This window comes from Phoca vitulina, unplaced genomic scaffold, assembly GCF_004348235.1.
Source record: "Phoca vitulina isolate PV1807 unplaced genomic scaffold, GSC_HSeal_1.0 scaffold99, whole genome shotgun sequence".
Classification (NCBI taxonomy): domain Eukaryota; kingdom Metazoa; phylum Chordata; class Mammalia; order Carnivora; family Phocidae; genus Phoca; species Phoca vitulina.
The window spans coordinates 1,339,564-1,364,815 of record NW_022589802.1 but is presented as its reverse complement, the minus strand read 5'-3'; the positions used below and the strand labels follow the sequence as shown (position 1 = coordinate 1,364,815).

The 25,252-nt window shown below is 43.0% G+C and overlaps 1 protein-coding gene across 2 annotated transcripts in view; it reads left to right on the top strand.

The window, feature by feature from the left end:
- Positions 1-144: 144 nt before the first annotated feature.
- NSDHL (NAD(P) dependent steroid dehydrogenase-like) overlaps positions 145-25,252 on the top strand; it is a 29,920-nt gene continuing 4,812 nt past the window's right edge. The window contains exons 1-6 of one of the 2 annotated variants that reach the window (XM_032397466.1): positions 145-259; positions 7,584-7,624; positions 9,714-9,825; positions 13,202-13,360; positions 21,336-21,482; positions 24,745-24,873. In XM_032397466.1, coding sequence (XP_032253357.1) covers positions 9,754-9,825; positions 13,202-13,360; positions 21,336-21,482; positions 24,745-24,873 — 507 coding nt within the window. In that variant the 5' untranslated portion in view covers positions 145-259; positions 7,584-7,624; positions 9,714-9,753. The remainder of the gene's footprint in view (positions 260-7,583; positions 7,625-9,713; positions 9,826-13,201; positions 13,361-21,335; positions 21,483-24,744; positions 24,874-25,252) is intronic. The other variant, XM_032397467.1, reaches the window with a different exon arrangement.

Sequence of the window (25,252 nt, the reverse complement as noted above, 5' to 3'; positions counted from 1 at the left end):
GGGCTAACCGGACAAAAGCCGGGCCCAGGGCTTGGGGGCTGTGCGCTCCCAGCCGAGACCCGGCTTCATTGGGCAGAATCATGTTATGAGCGCCGATTGGCTGAGCTAGCGCCGAGCTGAGCCAATCCTCTTGGCGGAGGCGTCTCGGCAGATCCTCTGCTCATGCGGGCGGGGAGAAAAGGGTGGCTCCCGGGGCCGTAGGTCTTTGGGTGCAAGCTGAAGGCGCGCTGAGGCTGAGCGGGGGATCACCTACGGACGGGTGAGGATCACGACCTCGCCCTTGGAGGCTGCGTTCTATCGGCTGCTGGGCGGGAGGGTAGGGGGCTGGGTGGGGCCTTCGGTAGGGGCCTTTCTGAATTAGGGCCGGAGGGGCCAGAGAAGACCGTGACCTTTCGTGTCCGAGCGGAGACTGTACTCAGGGGGCAACTGAGACCCAGAGAAGGGAACGGGAATGTCACAGAGGTTTGGACGACTGGTACTTAGAAACCGAATCCGGCTGAGGCTCTTCCTTTGAGGGTGTCCATTCTAGAGCACCGCCCTCTCCCCCGAACAGATTTTAAGAGAGGATCTCTTCTCTTCTGGCTAAAAGCAGCCCAGGAAGGTGAGGTGGAGGCTTGGGAACGGACTTCGAGGGGAGTGAAAGAGATATGAGCGAGCATGAGGGAGAGGTCATCAAAATATACTCTTTTTGACACCCAAACACTCAGGCCGAGATACTGTCGTGAGCAAAGTCACACAAGAGTTTTGGAAGTGTGAGGGGTGCTTGGAGACTGTTTTCTTTTTTTAAAATTTATTTGTTTTTTTTTTTCCATTATGATAAGTGCAGTCTTTACTCCCCATCACCTGTGTAACTCATCCCCTCGCCTACTTCCCCTCTGGTGACCAGCAGTGTGTTCTCTATAGTTCAGAGTCTGTTTCTTGGTATGCCTCTCTTTTTAACCCCCTCCCATGCTCATTTATTTTGTTTCTTAAATCCCACGTATGAGTGAAATCATATGGTATTTGTGTTTCTCTCATTTATTTTGCTTAGCAAAATATTCTCTGGCTCCATCCATGTCATTACAAATGGCAAGATTTAATTTTTTTTGGTGGTTGAGTAATATTCCATTGTGTATATACCACATCTTTTTTGTCCATTCATCTGTCGATGGACACTTGGACCGTTTCAGTATCTTGGCTGTTGTAAATAATGCTGCTATAAACATCAGTGTGCATGTATCCCTTTGAATTTTTATTTTTGTTCTTTGGGTAAATACCCAGTAGTGCAATTATTGGATCATTAGATAGTTCTCTTTTTAATTTTTTGAGGAACCTCCATACCGTTTTCCAGAGTGGCTGCACCAATTTGCATTCCCACCAACAGTGCAAGAGGGTTCCCCTTTCTCCACATCCTCGCCAACACTGGTTGTTACCTGTGTTGTTGATTTTAGCCATTCTGGCAGCTGAGGTGATACCTCATTGTAGTTTTGATTTGCATTTCCCTGATGATAAGTGATGATAAGCATCTTTTCATGTGTCTGTTGGCCATCTGGATGTCTTCTTTGGAGAAATATATATTAATGTCTTCTGCCCACTTTTTAATTAGATTATTTGGTTTTTTTGGAGGTTGGGTTGTATCAGTTCTTTATATATTTGGATACGAACCCTTTATCAGATATGTCATTTGCAAATATCTTCTCCCATTCCATAGGTCACCTTTTAGTTTTGTTGATTGTTTCCCAATAGTTTATTTTCGCTTTTATTTCCCTTGCCTCAGGAGACATATCCAGAAAAATGTTGCTATAGGCGATGTCAGAAAGATTACTGCCTGTGCTCTCTTCAAGGATTTTTAGGGTTTCAGGTCTCACATTTACGTCTTTAATCCAAAGTTTGAGTTTATTTTTGTGTGTGGTGTAAGGAAATGGTCCAGTTTCATTCTTCTGCATGTGGCTGTTCAGGTTTCCCAACACCATTTGTTGAAGAGACTGTCTTTTTCCCATTGGATATCCTTTCCTGCTCTGTCGGAGATTAATTGACCACATAGTTGTGGGTTTATTTCTGGGTTTTCTCTTCTGTTTTATGGATCTATGTGGTCTGTTTTAATGCCAGTACTATACTGTTTTAATTACTACCACTTTGTAATATAACTTGAAATCTGGGATTATGATACCTCCAGTTTTGTTTTGTTTTTTTCAAGATTGCTTTGGCTATTCGAGGTCTTTCATGGTTCCGTACAAATTTTAGAATTGTTTGTTTTACTTCTGTGAAAAATGCTGTTGGTACTTTGATAGGGATGGCATTAAATGTGTAGATTGCTTTTGGGTAGTATGGACATTTTAACAATATTTGTTCTTCCCACCCATCAGAATGGAATGTCTTTCCATTCTTTGCATCATCTTGGATTTCTTTCCTCACTTTTTATAGTTCTCAGAGTACAGGTCTTTCACCTTTTTGGTTAAGTATATTCCTAGATATTTTATTGTTTTGGTGCAATTGTAAATGGGAGTGTTTTATTAATTTCACTTTCTGCTGCTTCATTATTGGTATATAAGAATGCAAGAGATTTCTGTACATTGATATTATATCCTGGAACTTCACTGAATTCATTTATCAGTTCTCATAGTTTTTTGGTGAACTCTTTAGGGTTTTCTATTTATAGTATCATGTCAAATGCAAATAACACAAGTTTCACTTCTTCCTTCCAGTTTGGATGCCTTTTATTTCTTTATGTTGTCTGATTGCTGTGGCTAGGACTTACAGTAGTATGTTGAATAAAGTGGTGAGAGTGGACATCCTTGTCTTCTTCTTCTTGATCTTAGGAGAAAAGCTTCAGTTTTTCCCCATTGAGTATGATGTTAGCTGTGGGTTTTCCATGTAAGGCCCTTATTATATTGAGGCATGTTTCCTCTAGACCTACTTTGTTGAGAGTTTTTATCATGAATGGGGGTTGTACTTTGTCAAATGCTTTTTCTGCATCTATTGAAATAATCATATGGTTTTTATCCTTTCTTTTATTCATGTGATATATCATGTTGATTGATTTGCAAATATGGAACCACCCTTGCATCCCAGGAATAAATCCTACTTGATAGTGGTGTATGATTTTTTTTAATGTATTGTTCAAGTAGGTTTGCTAAGGTTTTGTGTAGGATTTTTTGCATCTATATTCGTGAGAGATATTGGCCTGTGGTTCTCTTTTTCTGTGGTGTCTTTATCTGGTTTTGGTATCAGGGTGACACTGACCTCATAGAATGAATTTGGGAGTATTCCTTGCTCTTGTATTTTTTGGAATACCTTGAGAAGAATAGGTAGAATTTACCTGTGGAGCTGTCTGGTCCCGGACTTTTGCTTGTTCGGAGTTTTTTGATTGCTGATTCAATTTCGTTGCTGGTAATTGGTCTGTTCCAATTTTCTAATTCTTCCTGCTTAGTTTTGGTAGGTTATATGTTTCTAGGAATTTACCCATTTCTTCTGAGTTGTTCAATTTTTTGGCATATATTTTTTCCATAATATTCTGTTACAATTGTTTGTATTTCTCTGGTGTTGGTTGTTATTTCTCCTCTTTCATTAGTTATTTTGCTTATTTGGGTCCTCTCTTTTTTTAACGAGTCTTGCCAGAAGTTTATCGATTTTGTTGATCTTTTCAAAGAACCAGCTCCTGGTTTCATGCATGCTTGGAGAATTACAAGGGGGGTGTGCAAAGGTATGGGCTAAAGCAGTGGAACTAGATATCCAGGATCTGCCCTCTGCAGCTAGCCCAGTGTAAAAGGGTTCTCGGCCCTTACCTGCTTCCCCTCTGGGCATTGGGGCAGTATTTAGGGAGGCAGGGGACAGAGCATAAGTTTCTCAGGCTGAGAAAGGCATGAAATATATTAACATCCATTAAGTGAAAGTGTTTGCTGACCTTTTGCCCTTTTTTCGTGTGACTGTTGAGTAAAGTCCAGACTCAACCTGGCGTCTGAGCCTCCTGCCCAGTTTTGCCTCTGCTAGTCCTTATACATCGTGTCTCTCCACACCCTATTTCCCAGCCAGCGTGCAGGGTAGCAGCCCGGCGGAGTAGGAAGAACAACCTCGCCTGCCTTGGCTGTGTTATATCTGCCTGACTTGCGGCAAGTCAGTTGACCTCTCTGAGCCTGGGTTTCTCCTTTGTTGAACGGGACCTAACTGAGCGCTTTGGGGATCTTAATGGTATAATATATTTAGATGTAAAAGGACTTGACATTTAGCATCTTTTCAGGCAGTATTATTTCTTTTCTTCGATTTGCTCTTTCCCCTCCCCGGCATGCCCAAAGCCTTAGACTTGGGTAAAATCCCTTCTCCACACTGCAGCCAGAGTGTTGCTTCCAATCTTAACACTCACCCTGCTTACAACTTCCTGGGGCTCCCCCGCCTCCTCTTAGTATAACCCCTTAACCTGGCACACAGCCCCTTCCTATTCTCAACTTTGCTCCCAGTCTTGCTTCACACTCGCTGTGACACAACTTGTTACAGTTGCCAGAACATGCTGGCTTTGTGTCATCACCTTGTCCTTCCCATCGCTGGCCATGGAATGTCTTTCAGGACACCCAACCCCCGTGCTAGACTCACTCCTCTGTGGCCTTGAGAACTTGGCTCAGAGATCACCTCGGGCCAGCCTCCCTGCTCCGGGTTTACCTTCCTCAGAGCCCAGAAGCACTTCCACAGTTCCCTGCTACGTCTCTCTCCCATACTACATGGTGGGCTCCCTGGAGGCTGGTGCTGTGTCCTGTGCAGGTTCTGCTTGGCAGTGGCCAGCATTCGGGGAGTGAGCCGATACCCGGGTGCTCTTTTACAAGTTGCAGGTCCCCTTTACCCTTGGGACTTGTTTGAGGCACTCACCAAGGAGAGGGAAGATGCCGCAGGTGGAGGGAACAACATAAGCTAAAGCTTGCAGGCATACTGATGGTTTTCTCAGGGGCCACAACAAAATCAAAGCCAGGACCTTTCTGTGTCCTAGAGATAGACAAGCAGAGAGACGAAGGAATGACAGAAACAAGATACCTTAGATCTATGAAAGGACAAGATTGAGCTGATTGAATCCTTTAGGGAAGTGCATTTTGCCTTGATTCCTGTTTGCAGTTTTCTTGTGCACACAGGCATTGTCTGTCCACAGACTAGAGTGATGAACTTGGATGGAGCCAGAGAATATTAGTTTCTAGCACTGACTCCATGGAAGACAGCAGGCAGGGCCCCGACCACCCGCACACACCCTAACACGCCCCTCTGAATTGCTCTGCATTTCATCTTTACAAAGAAGCCAATCTCCCATGTTTTCAAAGGAGAAAACATTTGTCTTTCTATCTGGTTTGAAGTGGACAGACTGTCCTTTCCTTTTGCCTCCAGGACTTAGTTGTTGGGGACTTGCCCCAGCAGGAAGGAGGAGATTGGGCTCACTTGGTCTCTTCCTAGGTTTTGTTGTTGTTGTTGTTGTTGTTGTTGTTGTTGTTGTTGTTTTAGTTTTAGTTTAAGGCTTTGTCCCAGTGTGTATGGAGGGCATACATACTGGTTTTTAATGGATTCAAAGACATAACTTTGTAAAGGAGAAAGACGTGAGGCTTCTGATATGTGAACCTTCACAATCCCAGCCCCATGAGTGTTGCTCTTTGGGGTCTTATTTTTCCCATTCAGAGCTATTCTGAGCCCATTTTCAAGAGGATAGTGGGTGGCATCAAGTACATTTCACATTGTTGTGCAACTGTCATCACCATCCATCTCCAGAACTTTTCATCTTGTAGAACTGAAACTATATCTAGCAAATACTAACTCCCCAATTCCCCCCTCCTCCCAGCCCCTGGCACCTACCATTCTACTTTCTGTGTGTATGAATTTGACTCCTATAATTACCTCATATAAGTAGAATCATATAGCATTTGTCCTTTTGTGACTGGCTGATTTCATTTAGCATACTGTCTTCAAGGTTCATCCATGTCATAGCATGTCCGAATTTCCTGCCTTTTTTTCATTTTTATTTTGCTGTGGTAAGAGCGCCGCACATGAGATCTACCCTCTTAGCAAACGTTTAAGTGTACAATACATTATTGTTGACTATAGGTACAGTGTTGTGCAGGGGGTCTCTAGAGCTTGCGCATCTTGCTAAACTAAAACTTTATGCCCATGGGTGAGTAACTCCCCACTGCCCCCCTTCCCCAACCCTTGGCAACCACCATTCTCCTCTTTGAATCTTTGAATTTGACTATTTTAGGTACCTCATATAAGTAGAATATGCAGTATTTGTCTTTCTGTGCCTGGCTTATTTCACTTAGCATAATGTCTTCAAAGTTCATCCATGTTGTTGCATATTATAGAATTTCCTTCCTTTTTAAGGCTGAATAATATTGCATTGTATGGTTAGACTACATTTCCTTTATCCATTCATCTGTCAATGAATATTTAGGTTGTTTCCATCTTGGCCGTTGTGAATAGTACTATAATGAGCATCGGAGGGCTAATATTTATCTCTTCGAGATCCTGGTTTCAATTCTTTTGGATATATACCCAGGAGTAGAACTGCTGTATTATATGGTAGTTCTATTTTTAATTTTTTGAGGATCTTTTATACCATTTTCCATAGGAGCTGTACCACTTTGCATTCCATCTAACAGTGTGCAAGGCTTCCAATTTCTCCACATCCTCACCCACACTTATCTTTTGGCTTTTTGATAACAGCCATCCTGACAGGAGTGAAGTGATATCTCATTGTGGTTTTGATTTGCATTTCCCTAATGATTAGTGACATTGAGCATTTTTTCATGTGCCTGTTGGCCATTTGTATGTCTTCTTTGGAGAAATGTCTATTCAAGTCCTTAGCCCATTATTTAAAAACCCTTATTAGATACATGGTTTGCAAATGTTTTCTCCCATTCCATAGTTGCCAGAATTTCCTTCCTTTTTAAGGCAGAATAATACTGCGTTTTGTTTATCTATTCATCCATTGATGGACACTTGGGTTACTTCTACCTTTTGGCTATTGTGAATAGTGGTGCCAGTGAACAGGGGTGTACAAATATCTGTTCAAATTCCTGCTTTCAGTTTTTTGGGCTATATACTCAGACATGGAATTCCTTGATCCTATGGTGATTCTATGTTTCATTTTTTGAGGAACTGCATGCTGTCTCTCACAGTCCAGCAGCAGTGCCCAAGACTTCCAGTTTCTCCACAGCTTCGTCAACACTTGTCATTTTCTGTTTTCTGGGTTCTTTTTCGATAATAGCCATCCTAATGGGTATGAGGTGGTATCTCATTGTGGTCTCGATTTGCATTTCCCTAATCATTAGTGATATAGAGCATCTTTTCATCTGCTCATTGGCCATCTGTAAAGTGTATCTTTTTTGAAGAAGTGTCTATTCAATCAGAGCTATTCTTGGTGTTCATTTTAATCTGAGTGTATATCATATGGGGAATTTAGGTTGGGGAGGGTTACCAGTGGAATCTGACTCATTTCCTGAGCTAGTCTTGGGTACCCTAGTCCCTAGAGACAACTAAAGTATCACCAACATTCTGAACTGGCCCATAGTATTTACAGACTTTAAAATAATTTGTATATAATTTGAGACAAAGTAGATCTGATTTTGTTTTTGTTTCTACAGGAAGCTGGTTTGCTGAGGATTGAGTGAGTGCTGTTTGAACGGTATGGATCATGGCAGCAAAATGGGTTTCTTCTTTCACCTCCCAGATCTTCCCCTAGAGATCAAGTGGGGAACAGGCTTAAAGGCTTCTTGCTTTTCTAATAGTACAGGGGGCTTTGGAATTGGCAGCTGTGCTATTTGGATTTCAGAACCGCAAAGAATACTTGTTTTGATTCCCTATGGCTGCTATAACAACCAACCACAAACTTGGCTTAAAACAGCAGAAATTTCTTCTCTCCCGGTTCTGGAGGCTGGAAGTCTGAAATGAAGGTGTCTGTAGAGCCATGCGCCCTCCGAAGGCACTAAGGGAGGAAACTTCCTTGCCTCTTCCAGCTTCTGATGGCTCCAGGTGTTCATTGGCTCATGGCCACATCACTCCAAATACCATCTGCCCTCTCATTTCCTCATGCTGCTTCAAGTATCTGGGAAATAGAGTAAGAAGCCAGCAGTGGGTATTTGTGAGGGTAGCACTGCCAGAATATAATAAACCCACTGGCCCTCAGTGAAGCTCCTGCATTTTAGATGGGTATCTGTGTGGTAGAGAGCAGAAGGTGGTCTGCATGGGCTGGTACAAAGTGGGCACTCGCATATCCGCTGGACTCATGAGTACCAGGCCCTGCACTTCACGCCAGAATACAGTGGTGAGCAAGACAGAATTCTGAGAGCTGTTTGCTAGGCCTTGGTGCAAGTACCCCAAAGTGCCCAAATCCTCGTTCCCCATCTCATACACATTGAACCAAATGAATTAAAGCTCACCAGTCACATCTGTTTAGAGTGAACAGGTGACAGAGCCCCTTACGAACATAAAGAGGATTATGAGATAGAGGGAGGGATGGGATAGGCATAGAAGTACAGATCAGCTTTGCTTATTCATAATACGCATCTGAAAAGGTCATGATAAGTGAAGTTTTGAAATACATTTTCCTGATAACTTCCATTATGATTTCAGAGATATGGTACCCTAAAATGTCCCCCATGGGACATAGAGGTTCGTAATATCAGTTACAAGGCCATTTCATCCACCCACAGAATAATTTCCTACAAGGACGTGTGTGTCTGTGTGTGTGTGTGTGTGTGTGTGTGTGTGTGTGTGTGTATGAATTGGATTGGAGCAGTCATGGTCTTTGCATGGCAGCCATCTTCTCACCAATGAGTGTTCTCTGAATCTAGCTTTTTGCAAGCAGTTAGACTGTTTTCTTTGTCACAGACTTCACCATCTCCAGATGTTAGGAGATCCATGACTTAAGTACATTGACCACTATGAAGAAAACAGATATAAGACCAAATACATCTAACCCAAAACTGAATGCTGCTTTTTGTTTGCGAGTCAGTATTATGGGTGAATGAAGAGAGGAGCATATCCTAAGAGCTGTCACAAAAGCTTCTCTTATAAACTACTCTTCTGTTTGGCGTTGTCTCCCAGTTGTGTAGTGCTCGGTCCCCACCATACTGGGACCATTTCCCGAGGGCTTCTGATGGCCCCAGACACTGAGTTCTTCTGCATATAGTTAGGGTGGCTTTAATTACAACAAGAAGAAGAGCTCTGTCTCCTGTTACACTCTTTGCTGCCAGCAGCCCCTGCCCTAGCGTCATGGGGACGAGCGCTTAGTCCATTTAAGGGAAACTCAGCTGCAGCAAAGAGACAGGACTTGAGCATATTTACCTAGTTGGTAGTAGGGCTGGCCCCAGAACCCGGGACTCCCAAGGTCTGTGCATTTTCCCACTGTGCTACCGCAATGCAATGACCAACACAGAGCAACAGGACAGTTGGAGCCTGTGAGCGCCATGGAAAAAGCCACAGTGCCACAGATGTTCCTTTGGTTGTAAATGGACAATGAGGTCCTTTAACTCGCTTTCCACTCTGCCTCTAATCCAAGTGTACGGTGAGTTATGGGCCCAGTTATACCCTTGTGTCAGAGAGAAGCCTGTCACAGGCGTGTTCAGCAGAGGGCTTTATTTAACAGCTACAGCTATAGTTCAGCTCTTTGTGAAAACTCGACGGGAATGGCATCCACACAAAAACACGAACACCTAAAAGATGTTTCAGTTTATGTAACATAAATGTCTGTCTCTAAATATGTCTTTATGAAGAGAAAACTTCATCACAAGCATAACCGTATTTGGAGCTGAAATGGAACAAGCATTTGATGAGCCAGTGAGAGATCAGGTCACACGGACACATTTGACAGAAGACATTCCAAATGTAAGTACCGACACAAAAAAAGGTTAACCAAAACCAGATAAGGGGAAAGTCAAGCACACATACACCAGCAAACCACTGATACTAGTTGTGGGTCAAAAATTGTATTCAGTACATTTATTAAATCAATCAAAGTTGACTTTTTATATAAGATACATATATTTATTTAAGGTATCAGTTACTTCTTGCTGTGTAACAATGTCAGAACATAGTGGTTTAAAACAACATCCATTTCTTTGCTCATGATTCTGTGATTCAGGCTGGGCCCGGCTTGGGGGTCCTTGGCTGATCTCGTCTGGCCTCACCTGCAGTCATGGGGACCCCCTGAGGTGTTTGTTCCACACAGCCTCACTCACATGCCTGGCGGTAACTGCTGGCTGTCAGCTCGGTGCCTTGGTTTGCCTTCATGTGGCCTCCAGCAGGCTAGACTAGGCTTGGCAGAAGGCTTCCCCAGTAATCATAATGGCAATAGCAAGGACTCCTAAGATCTAGTGTTGCAAGTATCAGAAAGGACTTTAAGGAATTGTCAGGCCCCCTGAAGGTTGTTTGTGTAGATCTGCAGATGTTGGGTTTGATTCTTTGATTCACTTTTAATGAATGCTAACACTTCAGAAATGAAATCACACCAAGGTAAAATGTGTTTATATCAAATGTTAATAAATTATGGATGCCGAGAAGATTCCCTGGACCACCAGATCATCCTGGTTTTCGTGTGTAGCTCAGAATAAAGCCTCTAATGTGCCTCTGTAGTTGAAGGTTAATGTGAGAGTCTAGTTGCCAAAAAAATGTACATTTCAATGGTTGTATCAGTGGTGTTCTCATTGGTTGACTTTATAAGAAGTATAAGTTATACATTTAAACTACTGAAATAAAAAGAACACTTTCATCTTACCTTATAATATGTTCTGTGTAAGAGTTCTCTGAAAAGAGGCCCACTGCTAGAGACAAAGGAAAACAGAACAGGTTAAAAGAAACCCAGGGCCCTAGACTATTCTCTTAGCTCAAGATCATAGTGCAATTGAAATCATTGGATGGCTTTCTTTTCTATTCTTAAAACTCTCTCCAAGGTGTTGATTTTATAACTCCCCCCAGTAACCCATTCTTGAATCTCACTACCTGTTTTCAATTTGGAGTTTTATTCTTACTTGTTAGTACATATTCCTTCTTGTCTGCTGTGCCCACTTCCTCTGCATCATCTTTCATGGCCATAAAAAGCAAGTAGTTATTTCACATGATCTCTAACCATGTAGTATTGTAGGTGTGATTAAAGACATTGTCCCATCACATACCTGACTTCTCTGGGGTAAATGCCAGTTCTCATAAATCTCTGAGGGATAGCCATTGGCTCGCTTGTTCCAAGCAATATTGGTGCCGCATTTCAATATAACAAAAAAATCCACACCACTCTGTCAAAGGGAAGAATTAAGGATTGCCCCCATTTCGGGTGCCTGGGTGGCTCAGTCGGTTAAGCGTCCAACTCTTGATTTCAGCTCAGATCATGATCTCAGGGTCCTGGGATCAAGCCCTGAGTCGGGCTCTGCTCTCAGCGGGGAGTCTGCTTGGGGATTCTCTCTCCCTCTGTCCCCCCCATTTGCACGCACGCGCTCTCTCCCTCTCTCTCAAATAAATAAATAAATAAATCTTTTTTAAAAAAGGATTGCTCACATTTAAAATCATGAAATGAAATTACACTGGACATAACAGAAAGGTTATTTGATTTAAAAAAAAAATTAGACTATCAAACTTTGAAACAACTGTAACTAGAGATGCCAGATAATATAACCAAGAGAATCTGAAACCCTTTGGGATACTATCAAAACATGTCTAGTCTGAACCTCTTTGGATTCGGGCAAACTTTTAGCAACCCATGAAAAATCAGTTTGGGGAGCAGGGAGGCTTGGAGTTATTCTAAAAAACTGCATTTTCCTGTACAGCTGACTTGAGGAAAGGAGAAGGGCTAGCCCAAATGAGGATCAAATGGAATTTGCGTAATTTAATTTGCCTGTGTCCTGGGAATGTCTTAGAAGTTTCAGTCAAAGTGCAAATTATTTAGCATGGTATGATTACATGTATATGAGAGTAATCAAAACAAAACCTAGACAGAAATGGATTGAAGAGATCATTTGGTTGAGGGGGGTGGCGTGGAATGGCGAGGCTGATTATGTCAGTAGATTATGCATATGCCTGAACAAATGCCAGAGCTCCAGAGCCATCTCCAGGTGGCCCAGCAGACTCCAGTAAAAATGCCAGTCTAGACGGGACACCAGGTTGAAGGGGTGAATCTGTAGAAGGGGCCTTGGAACCTGTTGAGTCTCCTGCGTATCTCAATTGTATAGGTATTTAAGGATTAAATAGGGGGGTTAGTTTTTTTTTTCGAATCAGGAGCAGAATTTCTTTAACATCTTTAGTTTCCATACTCCCAACTTTGATTGACTGTACATGAGTTAGGGAGAATGAGGGTTTGTCATCTTCAGGAAGCCCAGATACGGTTTTAGAAAGACCCCAGGGGGGAGGGATATCACAGGCCCTTCTTTGGAGACACGCGGAGCCAGCTTAATCAGGATGCAGCAGACACAGTTTTGCATTGCCTCCCTGGTATCAGAATATTGAAGTGCCCACATCTGGTGCTCTGTCCTTCCATTACCCCCAGTTACCAGAATTGGAATTTAGCCAAGAAAGTGCGCATGTTGTAAAAGCTGAAATGTAAACACTGTGGCTCTTCCCTGATACCTCAACTTGCTCAGAGCTCAGAGAAGGAAAAGCAAAGCCCTAGGCCTGGCTGATTAGCAGTTTACTGATCCTCCCTGCAACCCCTCAGGAGATCCCATCAGACAGCAGCAGTCTTGGATACACTAAGGCAGGAAGGGAGAAGGTGACAAGCCTAAAGTCACAGAGCCCAGCCCTGTAATGGTTGGGGAGGAAAAAGAGCTGACTTTCTCCTGCGAGTATAGAGACTTTGCTTTCTTCTCTCTGATAGTTTAAGTGGACATTGTCCATTGAGTGGGTGGCACGTTGTGTTGTGTTTTGTTTTGTTTCTGTTTGTTTTGCCTTAGAAGTGCCAAGGGATCAGTTATTAGAAGCAAGAAGGTATCACTTTCGGGCTTTTTGTATTGTTCAGTTTTGATCATTGGTATAAGATCATCCAATCCAGCCAAAATCTATCTCAGACTCATTTGCTGTCTCTCTTTCCTTCTTAACTGATCCAGGAGACAAGGGTGCCCTGGCACTAGAACACCAGAATTATATAAAGCTTCCAACTGGATGCAAGAAGAATTTCAAACAGATGGAGGTGCCGTTATGATGGCTCATGAACATGTGAGTCCAGGCTCTTTATAGCTTCCAGTTCTCACGTCCCACCTACCACCCTTTTTTTCTTCAGGCCAATAAGTGCACAGTGATCGGAGGTTCTGGATTCCTGGGACAGCACATGGTGGAGCAGTTGCTGGCAAGAGGCTACATTGTCAATGTATTTGATATGCGGCAAGGGTTTGACAATCCCCAGGTGCAGTTCTTTCTGGGAGACCTCTGCAGCCAACAGGTAACGGACCACCCAGCCTTGCCAGTTTTCCACAGGCCCCCCAAAAGGAAACTACCAGGCTTCCCCCGCTCAGAGGTCAACCACATTGTTTCAAAAAAAAATGTTTTTGAAAAATTTTAAAGTTACAGGAAAGAACTTAACCCACGTTTGGTCAGTACAACTCCACTCTGCCATGGTAGTGTGAAAGCCGCCGTGGTCCAGACATAAATGAATGGGTGTGGCCGTGTGCCAATAAAACTTTATTTACAAACAAAGTTGTCCACGGGCTATAGTGTGCCTACTACTGTTCCAGAGTAGTCAGTTGACCTTGGAATGACATGGGTCAGGGGCATGGACCCCCCATACAGCTGAAAATCTGTGTACAACTTTTGACTCCCCAAAAAGTCCCCAATAGCCTACTGTTGACCAGAAACCTTACTGATAACATAAACAGTCAATTAACACACGTTTTGTATGTTGTATGTATTATATGCTATATTCTTACAATAAAGTAAACTACAGAAAAGAAAATGTTATTAAGAAAACCATAAGGAATGGAATTTAAACAAAAACTTGAAAAAGAAAACCATAAGGAAGAGAAAATACATTCATGGTACTGTACTGTATTTATGTAAAAACCACATATAAGTGGACCCGTGCAGTTTAAACCCATGTTGCTCAGGGGTCACCTGTATACCCAGAAGTGCAATTGCTGGGTTTCAGGGGTTTTTTTTCTTGAGATATGCTTCACATTCTGTAAATTTAACATTTTTAAAATATACAATTCAGTGGTTGTTAGTACATTCACAAAGTTGTGTGACCATCACCTCTGTCTCATTCCAGAACATTTTTGTCATCCCAGAAGAAAACCCTAGGCCCATTAGCAGTTGTTCCCCTTTTCCTCTACTACCCTCCCAGCCATTGGCCACCACTCATCTCCTGTCTCTCTGAATGTGCCTATCTAAGTGGAATCATGCTGTGACTGGCTTCTTTCACTGAGCTGACGTCATGTTTGCAAGCTTTACCTGTGTCATAAGGGTAGTAACATTTTGAATTTTATTAGATGTTGCCAGATTGCTCAACAAAGCTGCTCTGTCAATTTTCCATTCACACCGACGGCGTGGTTCGGATCGCCGCTGTTGTACGTCTTTGTTAGACTTTTTGGTATCGCCATTCGGAAGGTTGTGGAATGGTACCTTGGTGAGGCTTACAGTCATGTGCCCTCCATCTTCAGGATGCCAGGCTCTGTGCTCTTTGTTGATCCTCTGTGAAGTTGCCGGGTGGTGACCTTTGTCCATTGTGTTTGGCTTACCTTGGTTTTCTTACGGCTCTGTGATTCCTTTCTGTCTGGAATGCTGTATCACAGATAGCTTCCCTCAGCCCGTCAGTGGGTTCTCATTCTCAGCTTTGGCATCATTTGCTATAGTTTTGTTACTTTGAATTTTAAGGGCACGGCTTCCCACACTGCCCACGCAGGCTGTTTTCTCTCCCACGCTGCCCACGCCTCTGAGCCTGGAGATGGGGTAGGAGTCTTCCTTGTCCGTCATTGCCACTTCCTCCCTGCCCGAAGATCCCTCTGGCTCTGCGGGTCATGCTGGCCGACTGCCCTTCCTCGTGACAGTCCTCCACAGGCACCTGCTCCCTTTCCTACCTTTCCCAGGTGGCTCCATCTCATTTCTTAGTGATTTTAGTTCCTGGCCGAGGTCAGCCTTGTCCTAATTGCTGATGAGTTCAGTATTCACACACATGACCCTGCCACTACCCTTGCCTCACCTCTCCTTGGCCTCCTCTCATTCACTCCTCTTGGCCTCCAGGCCTCGTGTCACCGGTAAATGTGTCCTCTCCGCGATCTCACTTGCAGGCCCTCCACTCTGAGCGCCACCTCCTGTCTTTCTAGTTCGGGCCCTCTAATACCTGCACTGTACCAATTCTGAAACCGCACCCAGACATCTGGCTCTTTGCCACGGCCCCTCACCCCGTTTGTGTCCTCACTGCCTTTGAGTCCATGACTGACTTGCTCTCTTGCATAACACTTATCCCCCTTGCCTCTTTCTTCTTGTCTCTATCAGTCCAGGTTCTCCAGAGAAACAACCAGTAGGGTGTGTGTGTATGTAGACGGAGAGGAAGAGGGAAAGAGAGAGGGGGATAGAATGAGATTTAATGAAAGAAATTGGCTCGTGTGATTGTGGGGCTGGCAAGACTGAAGTTTGCAGGGCAGACCAGCAGGCTGGAGACTCAGGCAAGAGGTGATGCTGCATTCCTAAGGCAGAATTTCTTCTTCCAGAAACCTCACGGTTTCCTCTTAAGGCCTTTTGAGTGATTAGATGAAGCCCACCCAGAGTACGGAGGATAATCTCCTGTCCTTAAAGTCAACTGATTACAGATGCTAACCACAGCTATAAGATACCTTTACAGCAGTACCTAAACCAGTGTTTGATGGAATAATGGGACTGGAGCCTCACCAAGGGACACATAAACTTCTGCATCAGGTTGTACTTCCTAGGTATAACCCCAGCCCTGTTTAAATCTGATTCTTCCTCTTCCCTGGGGCCTCTGGGCAGCTGAACGGGGCTGGAGAAGAAAATACAATGTTTTTGCCTCTTTCTTCATGGCCACGGCCTTCAAGCCGGGCCCGTGCTATCTCCTGGCACCGTATCCTCAGACCTGCCTGAGACCACACCTGCGTTCTGCACGTGCCTCATCCGTGCAAATGCTCCAGGTGCCACCCGGAACCCCCCTCTTCCTACTCAGTGCTTCCACTAGGGATTCTGGCCTTTTTCTCCTGCATCAGCCGTGGATCCTTCTCTACCCGGTCATAGCCAACAGCACACAGACATGTTGCAGGATCACCCATCTTAAGAAAGCAAAATGCCCTGATGGGAGAGGTCCCACTTCTCTGTGCTGTCACAGGAGAGCTCAAAGAGCCATTGGCTCTTGCCGCCTCTGATTGCTTCATTCCGTTGTCTCTTACAAGCACTCCAGCTAGGTTGTCACCAACAGCCCCTGTCACAACCACCAGGGACCTGGAGGCGACCAGATCCAGTGGCCAAGCCTAGGACACCCCACTTGCCCATTTCTCCTCCTGCCATTCTGTCTCCTTATCTCTATAATTTCTAAATGTGGCAGGCTCCAGAGCTTATTGCTTGGATCTCTTTTCTTCTCTGAGCACACTCAATGTCCAATCAAATCCCCCCTTCCCCTGGCTCACAGACGAAATATAGTCTAGGGGCTGACAAGCTCCCAGCTCGAGATCTCCAGCCTGTAGTTCTGCTAGACTCATATCTGTCCAGCTGCCTGCTGGACATCTCTGTTTGGGTACATAATAGACATTTTGGACTTGCCATATTCAAAATTCAGCTCCTAGTTCCCTGCTGCAAGTCCCCTCCCCCACTACAGCAAACCTACTAAAGTCCTGTCCGTCTCAATAAATGGCCCACTCTGTCCTTCCAATTGCTTTGGCCAAAAACATTAGATTCACCCTTGATTCTTTCTCTTGTACCCTCCATCCCATTCATCAGCAGATTTTGTTGACTGCACTCTCAGAATAGATCCCCAATCCAGCAACTTCTCACTCCTTCATTTGTTACTGTGCTGGTCCAAGCCACCACCCTATTAATGCATGAATCAAATCATGATACCCCTCTGTTCAGAAGCCTCCAGTGGTCTAGTTCTGTTTAGAGCAAACGTATAGGCCCTTATCATCACTTTGAGGCCCTGCATGACCTGCCCTCACTACCTCTCTGGCCTCACCCTCTCCTGTACTCCCTCATTGCGCTGCTCCAGGCACGCTGGCCTCTTGACTACTCCTCAAACTCACCAACTGAGTTTCTGCCTCAGGATCTTTGTACTCACTGCTCTTTCTGCCGGGAATGCTCTTTGTGAACCACAGAGCTTGCTCCCTAAATTTATTTAAGTCTCTGACCAACTTATGCTAAGCAACAAGCCTCCAGATCTCCTTTATTCTACCTTAGGTTTCTGTATAACACTTGGTACTGACTGATATACTCTGTATCTGCTGGTTTCTCTGCCCACTGCCCCCGTGGAAGGTAAGCTCCATGAAGGCAGGGATATTGTCTCTTTTGATCACTGTTGTGTCCCCTCAAAGGAGATGAGGCTCCTTAGCAAACCTCAGCTTCTCTCCAAACTGCTCCCCCAGCTCTCTATTAACTCCCATGATATTGTTGCTAGTATTTATTTACAGATTTTTTTATTTTTTAAGATTTTATTTATTTATTTATTTGAGAGAGAGCGAGTGAGAGAAAACACGAGCTGGGTGAGCGGGGAGGGAGAAGCAGACTCCCCTCTGAGCAGGGAACCCGATGCAGGGCTGGATCCCGGGACTCCGGAATCGTGACCTGAGCCAAAGGCAGACGCTTAACCAACTGAGCCAGCCAGGTGCCCCAATTTACAGATATTTTTAAACACAAACTTAAAGCGAGACCCGCCACCATGGTGTGTTGTTCTCAGGCACCGGCAGGGAAAAGGAGAGAGGTGCACTTAACCAGGGCCAGAGTTTGCCAGACCAACTTGATAAAGACAGACATGGACAAGGCCAAGATTGCAATGATGGATCATGAAGTCCAGGCTAAGGAGGACATGAAGAGGGCAAAGGACATTTAGAAATGGGTTTGTAAGTCACAACTTAGTTTTTGTGCCATATTCCTGAATTCATTCATCAGTACTTCTTGTTTCCCATTTCTTTCTTCCAGGTTCCTTCCTCTTCTTCCTGAAGCATTTCCTTTAACATCCCTCACTGAATATCTGGGCACTAAACTTTCTGAGTCCTTGTATGCCTGAGGATGTCTTTATTTCACCATCTTTCATAAATGCTGATTTGTTGGGAGGGGGGCAGAATTTTCGGTCCATAATTATTTTTCCTGACACTCAGTCTGATCATCATTCCTTTGAGGGTCACCTGGGTTTCCCTCTCATGCCTTTTAGGATTTTCTTTTTTATCCTGTGTGTTTTGTAGAGAATATGTCTAGGTCTGTGTTTTAGTTTTATATTTAAAACCTACGCAATACCTAGTGGACCTTTAAAATCTGAGGACTCATGCCTTTCCTCATTTCTGGAAAATTCTTCAAATATTGACTCTACCTCCATTCTCTCTTTTCTTTCTTTCTGGAAGCCTTACTGGACATACAGTAGAGTCTTTCATTATAATCTACATGTCTGTTACTTTCTCCTTCGTGTGTTCTTTCACTTTCTGTCTTTGTAATATTTTATAGATTTCCTCTGTTTTATATCCACTCATGGACAATCTAGTCTCACCTATATCCCCACCCCACCCTCAGATTATTTTGAAGCCAATCCTAGGCACCATTTTCATTTTCTCTGTAAATATTTCAGTATTTGTCTCTAAAAGATAAGGAGCCTTTTTAAAGATGTATTTATTAATTTGAGAGAGAGAGAGCACGAGCAGGGGGAGAGGCAGAGGGAGAGGGAGAGAATCTCAAGCAGGCTCCACGCTGAGCACGGAGGCCAGGGTAGAGCTTGATCTTATGACCCCGAGATTAGACCTGAGCCAAACCCAAGAGTCTGACACTTAACCGACTGCGCCACCCAGGTGCCCCCCCACACACCTTTTTTGGTAAGACTTAAAGGAGCCGTTTTAAAAACACAATTCCATGACTACACCTAAAACATACTGACAAGTCCTTAGTTTCCAGCCTGTGTTCGAATATCCCTGAATGTCTAATAAGTATTTTGATGTAGATTTCTTCCCAAATAAGGAACCAAAAAGGTTAAGACGTTGAAGTTGATTGAACTAGTTAAGTCTCTTCTATAAGTTCCCCTTCACATTTTGTTTGTTGAATAACTGATGTTTATTTTAAACTGTATTGATTGTCCCATAGCATTTCCCATGGACTGGATTTTGCAGATTGCATCCCCATGGTTTTGTTTGCTATGTCCCTCTCTCCTCTAGTGTTTCCTGTAAGCTGGAGGACCTAGGACTGCACTGTCCAGTAAAGCAGACTTAGAATAGAAAAAGGGAATATAGATAACTCATTAATGATTTTTCTGTTGATTACATGTCGAAGTGATAATATTTTGGATAATCTTATATTAAAATACATTACAATTATTTTCATCTGTTTCTTTTTACATTTTGGATGTGGGTACTACTAAATTTAAAGTCACATCTGTGCCTTGTATTACTATATTTCTAATGGACTAAAAGCTGGATCTGACTCTGGTTCAGTTTTTTTCTCTGGGGCACCAATAGCAATCGCATATCTAATGCTCATATTTTGATTTCTAGACACCATTGCCCATAAAAGGAACCAGGGCTCCCATTCAGGACTCTGAGCAGGGGTAGTCCAAGTGAGCCTGAGACATTTTCTTAGGACAAAATAAAAAAGTGCTCAGGGGCACCTGGGTGGCTCAGTCCGTTAAGCATCTGACACTTGATCTCAGCTCAGGTCTTAATCTCAGGGTTGTGATTTCAAGCCCCACATTGGGCTCCATTCTGAGCATGGAGCCTACTTTAAAAAAAAAAAGTGTTCAAAAACTAATGGGAACATGTCAAAAGGACACAGGAACCAACCTTAAGAACCCCCACTGGCCAAATTTGGGATTTTTTAAGCCTCACAAAAGACAATAGTAGTGGATTGTAATGCATTGAATAAAATAAGAATCCATGTAAATCAGTATAAAGGGGATCGTCTACATTACAGAGGAATGCCAGCTAATAAAAGTAAAAAGAATGCTGGAATTAGGATTTTACCATTTTGCAACCAGTATGTTAATAATGGTTCCAGGCAAGAATCATCACTGAATGTTCCAGATTCAAAGAGACAGAAGAGATATAAGGACTAAATATAATATGATCTATGATTGGATCCTGGATCCAAATATAAAAATGCCTTTAAAGGACAATATTGGGACAATGGGAGAAATTTGTATATAGACAAGTTATTGGATAAGAGTGTCCTATCCTGTTACATTTCTGGTATATGATCATTGTTTAGCAGTATTTAGGAGGATGTCTTTGTTGTTAGAAGATACGTAGTAAAGAGTTTAGAGGCAAAGTGGCACATTGCCTGCGACTTACTCTCCAATGGTTTCAGAAAAAAAAAAATCATATGTCTGTGTATCTACACAAAGAAAATTATGGCAAAATATTAATAATCAGTGAATCTAGGCACGTAAGTCATGATTGTCTTTCTTTTGGTAATGCTAATCTATTGATGATCATTCCTAGATCTTATTACTTAATGAACGTTTCGGAAAATGGTGACATGCTATCATTCTCTCTTTGTTCCTTAATTCAGTTCTTTGCTTGGCCATTTCCCTGTACTCATTAGTTTACAGAACGAATTCTTATTCTTCCTGGTGATCAAATTGTCCCTTCTTTGGACAGTGAGAGCCTCTTCAAGTTGACTCTTGAGTCCTTTTAACAGGACCCCAGGAGTCTTAGCTAGCTTCCTTACTTTCTGATTTGACAAGGTGTTCCTGGCTCTTCTTGTCTATTTCCTGCCCCAGATCTGCAATCAGCCATTGCTCCCGGGAGTTTTGGTTCCTTTTAGCAGTAAATTAAACAGACGTGTTTTCATTCCCTTTCAGCTTGCTGTTCTAGATCTATTTTCACAGAAAGGAATACTCCTGTGTCTTTTTCATATGATTCATAATTTGTATCTGTGAGCTCATTTTCCCAGGAGTTTTACCTGTATTGTCCCACCCCCCCACCCCCATGGTGCACAGTGGTACCGATACTGCCTTTGTCTGGATCCCACAGGTTTCTCATGCCCTAACCCAGTTTTTACTGGGGACCAGTCAATGCAGAGGGGCAATTGAAGGGACAACTTGGTTTCTGTCCTAGGTACATCTATATTGTTTGAATCTTTTACAATGAGATGTATTTTCATGTTAATTACAGAATTATAAAAGGGCAAGACACCTACATACCACAGATTAGAGTGTGGGAATGTGAGGAGGCTGTTTACTTGTCTAAAGCGGGAGTGATTTTTTTTTTTGTCTTTGTTTGCTTTTCCAGGATCTGTACCCAGCTCTGAAAGGTGTAAGCACAGTTTTCCACTGTGCATCACCCCCACCATCCAGTAACAACAAGGAACTCTTTTATAGAGTGAATTACATTGGCACCAAGAATGTCATTGAAACTTGCAAAGAGGCTGGAGTTCAGGTAAGGGGAAAGCTGGAGTGAGTGCTGTCGGGAGCATGTCATGGCCCTTTCTAAGTGTGCGGGAGCCAGGATTTTTCTCGTTCTCTTCCTGGGCCTAGCCAGGCTTGCTTCCTAAAGTGTTGTGAAGATCCTAGAAACTGAGTCCTATTTGCTGCTGGGCCAATTTGAGCTGCATCGCAGTAGACCATTTGAGGACCCTAAGGCTTATTAGTCTTTGGTTAAAGAGCCATAAAATGTCGATATTGCTTATATTTTTTTATTGTGGTTAAATAAATGTCATACAGTTTACCATTTTAACCATTTTTTTAAAGATTTTATTTATTTATGACAGAGAGAGAGCAGGAGAGCACAGGCAGGGGGAGCGGGAGAGGGAGAGGGAGAAGCAGGCTCCCCGCTGAGCAGGGAGCCCGATGCGGGGCTTGATCCCAGGACCCTGGGATCATGACCTGAGCTGAAGGCAGTTGATTAATGACTGAGCCACCCAGGCACCCTTAACCGTTTTTTAATTTACGGTTCAGTGGCATCGAGTACATTCACGTTGCTGTGCAAACATCCCCACCGTCCATCTCCTGAACTTTCATCTTCCCAGACTGAAACTCTATCCCCATTAAGCACCAGCTCCCCACCCCCTCCTCTCCAAGCCCTTGGCACCCACCATCCTACATTCTGTTTCCATGAATCTAGAGACGTCAAAGAAGTGGACTTATACGGTATCTGTACTTTTATGTCTAACTTCTTTCACTCCGCTTCATGTCTTCTAGGTTCATCCATGTTGTAGCATGTGTCTGAATTTCCTTCTTTTTTACCACTGAATAACATTTCATCCTGTGGATAGACCATATTTTGTTTAGCCATTCATCCGTCAGTGGACACTTGGGTTGTTTCCACTTTTGAAAAAGTATTGTGAATCATGCTGTTAGGAACATAGGTATATAAATATCTGCTCCAGTCTCTGCTTTCAGTTCTTTTGGGTAAATACCCAGAAATGGAATTCCTGGATCATACAGTAATCCTATGTTTAACCTTTCGAGGAACTGCCATACTATTTTCCAGACCTTGCCTCTATTTTCAGACTATTTACTTTTCACCAATGGAAACCTGTTATAGCTCAGACCTGAGGGGATATAAATTTCCACATGTGCTTTGTTATAAATGCTGCTTCTCAGGATCACCCTTATGGGGCACCCGGCATCATCAGCTGGCCCAGCAAGAACAAGTGGGGAAGGAGCTCTTCAGGGCTCAGTGCCCTAGAAAGGATGGATCATGGTCAAAACCACCCCTTGTGCTTTGCAAATGACAAGACACTTTGCCCTGCAGTTGTCACCTGATTTGCTCCTTGATAGGTAACCAGGAACTCCTAATGTCACTTAACAGGTGAGGAAACAGATTTGGAAGGCTAAGAGATGTCTCTTTGCTAGTAAATGAAAGAGGTGGGACTCAAATCAGACACTCTGATGCCAAATCCCAGACTCCTTAGTCTATACCATGCTTGTATACCTAGAGCTCAGTGAATTTCACTGCTGCTGTTTTTTAAATGGAATAACCTAGTTATCCAGAAAAGATTCAAGAATGACATAGCACCCATATAATCATCACAGTGTTTAAGTAACATTACCTTTTAGAGTTGAAGTTCTGTGTGTATCCATTCTCCATGCCATTGCTGTCCTTCCCCACCACCCCACGGGGAACCAGTGTTCTGAATTTGGGTTTATCATTGCTATATGCTCCATGTACAGCCCATATAAGTTATCAGTTTGCATGTTAAAAACTTTATAGAAACGATATATTCAATATATCTTCCCGCAACTTGCTTTTTTTCCCCCTAACGTTATGTTTTTGAGATTTATCCATCTCGTGCTCCCTCTATCCGTCCCTCCCTCTCTCTCTTGAATAAAAAAAAAAGAAAAGAAAATGGCTTTTCATGTTGTATTTAGGAAACATTTCATAACAGTGAAATCAAAAGATTGTTTAATGTGGGGTTTTTCCCCAAAGGTTCAAAGTGTTACTGTGCACATTTAAATCTTTAATCCACCAGGACTTTATGTTTGTATATGGTCTGAGGTAGCAATTGAATTTTTGTTGTTCAGTACCATTTATTCTGTGATCCATCCTTTCCCCTCTGTTCAGTGGCCCACCCAGCACATGTCAGGTGTTGGTGCTTTGCACAGTGCCACTGTGCTCTGCCTTCACTAAGCAAGCTGTAGGATGAATCTCAGTAACTGCTAGGACAAGTCACCCCCGAACCATGTTCTTCAGAATCTGCTTGGCTATTCTTAGCCCTTTGCTTATCCATCTAAATCTTAGAATCAGCTTGTCGAGTTCCTGTTGGAATTGTTACTGTAATTGCATCAAATTTAAAAGCAATTTGGGAGAGCGTGGATACCTTGCCAATACTGTCTTTTTATCCATAGGCACATAATCTCTTTCTCTCTCTTTCAATACTTTCACCCTTTACTTTAGAAAGGTTTTGCACATCTTGTTGTTTATCCCTATGTACCTAGTTTTTGGCTATTGAAATAATATCTTTCGTATTACATTTTTAATTGCTAATGCATAGAAACACAGTTGGTTTTTGTATGTTGATTTCGTACTCACCAGTTCCGCTGAACTCTAACTGTAAAATTTTCTGTATGTTCATAGTGTTTTCTATGTAGACTTTTCCAACATCTGTGAATGGTGATAGTTTTGTTTCTTCTTTTCAAAGTATCCCAGTACAATGTTGAATAAAACTGGTAAAGCTGTGATTCGAGCTAATGGTGTTCAGTGTTGGATGTGCTGCCCTTAACCAGAGGGCTAGAAGCTGGGACCCTTGTAAGAAAGCATTTCCTTTCAAATAGCATTTCTCAAGTGGGCGTGTACATGTGCTGACATGGCAGGGTTGGTCTCAGAATCACGGCGCATCTCTTTCAGAGTTCGTGGGCTATCCTGCTCCCTTGGGGAATCATTCCCATACTTAGATACCACAAATAATGGAAGTCCGTTCCATCTCTCAGTAGTGATAGGAGAGAAAAAAGGTGAAATCCTCTGTTTTAGAATGTAATAGAATGTGTCTCGAATCCACGTAGCTACAGAAGATGGTGATCTTTGAATTATTTTAAGAAGGCCTGAAAAGTAAAGCATTGCAATAAATCATTTACAGGGTGGCTTGCATGAGGGTTGCGAACAGGTGCCATTTGATTTTCTTTCATGTATGACCATCAGCTTGTTTAAGTAATGATTATTTCTTACTTGTATTTTTTAATCTTCCTTTCTCCTCTGCCAGAAACTCATTTTAACCAGCAGTGCCAGTGTCATCTTTGAGGGCGTCAACATCAAGAATGGAACCGAAGACCTGCCTTATGCTGTGAAACCCATTGACTATTACACGGAGACAAAAATCTTACAGGAGAGGGTATGTACCTGAGAACTGGTTGAGTGACAAGCAAGTTCCATGAACATCTGGATGGTTTAGATTTTTAAGAAAAATACTTATGAAGTTAGTGTTCTCAGGCCTGCATACCTAACTTGGGAAGTAAAATTTGTGGCTGAAATTCAATTTAAAAATAATGACAATAGCTTAATGTGACCATACACTGCTCAGAGTATTGTACAGGAACTACCTCGTTTAAACTTCACAAGGACCCCATAAGGTGGATACTATTGTCATCATCAGGTTATAGATGAGGACAGTTGATGCACAGAGATTCAGTTTCGTCTTGAGGTCATGCAAGTAGTAGGTGGCTGAACCCACACAGTTTAGCTCCAGAGCCTGCACTCAACCGCTAGGCCGT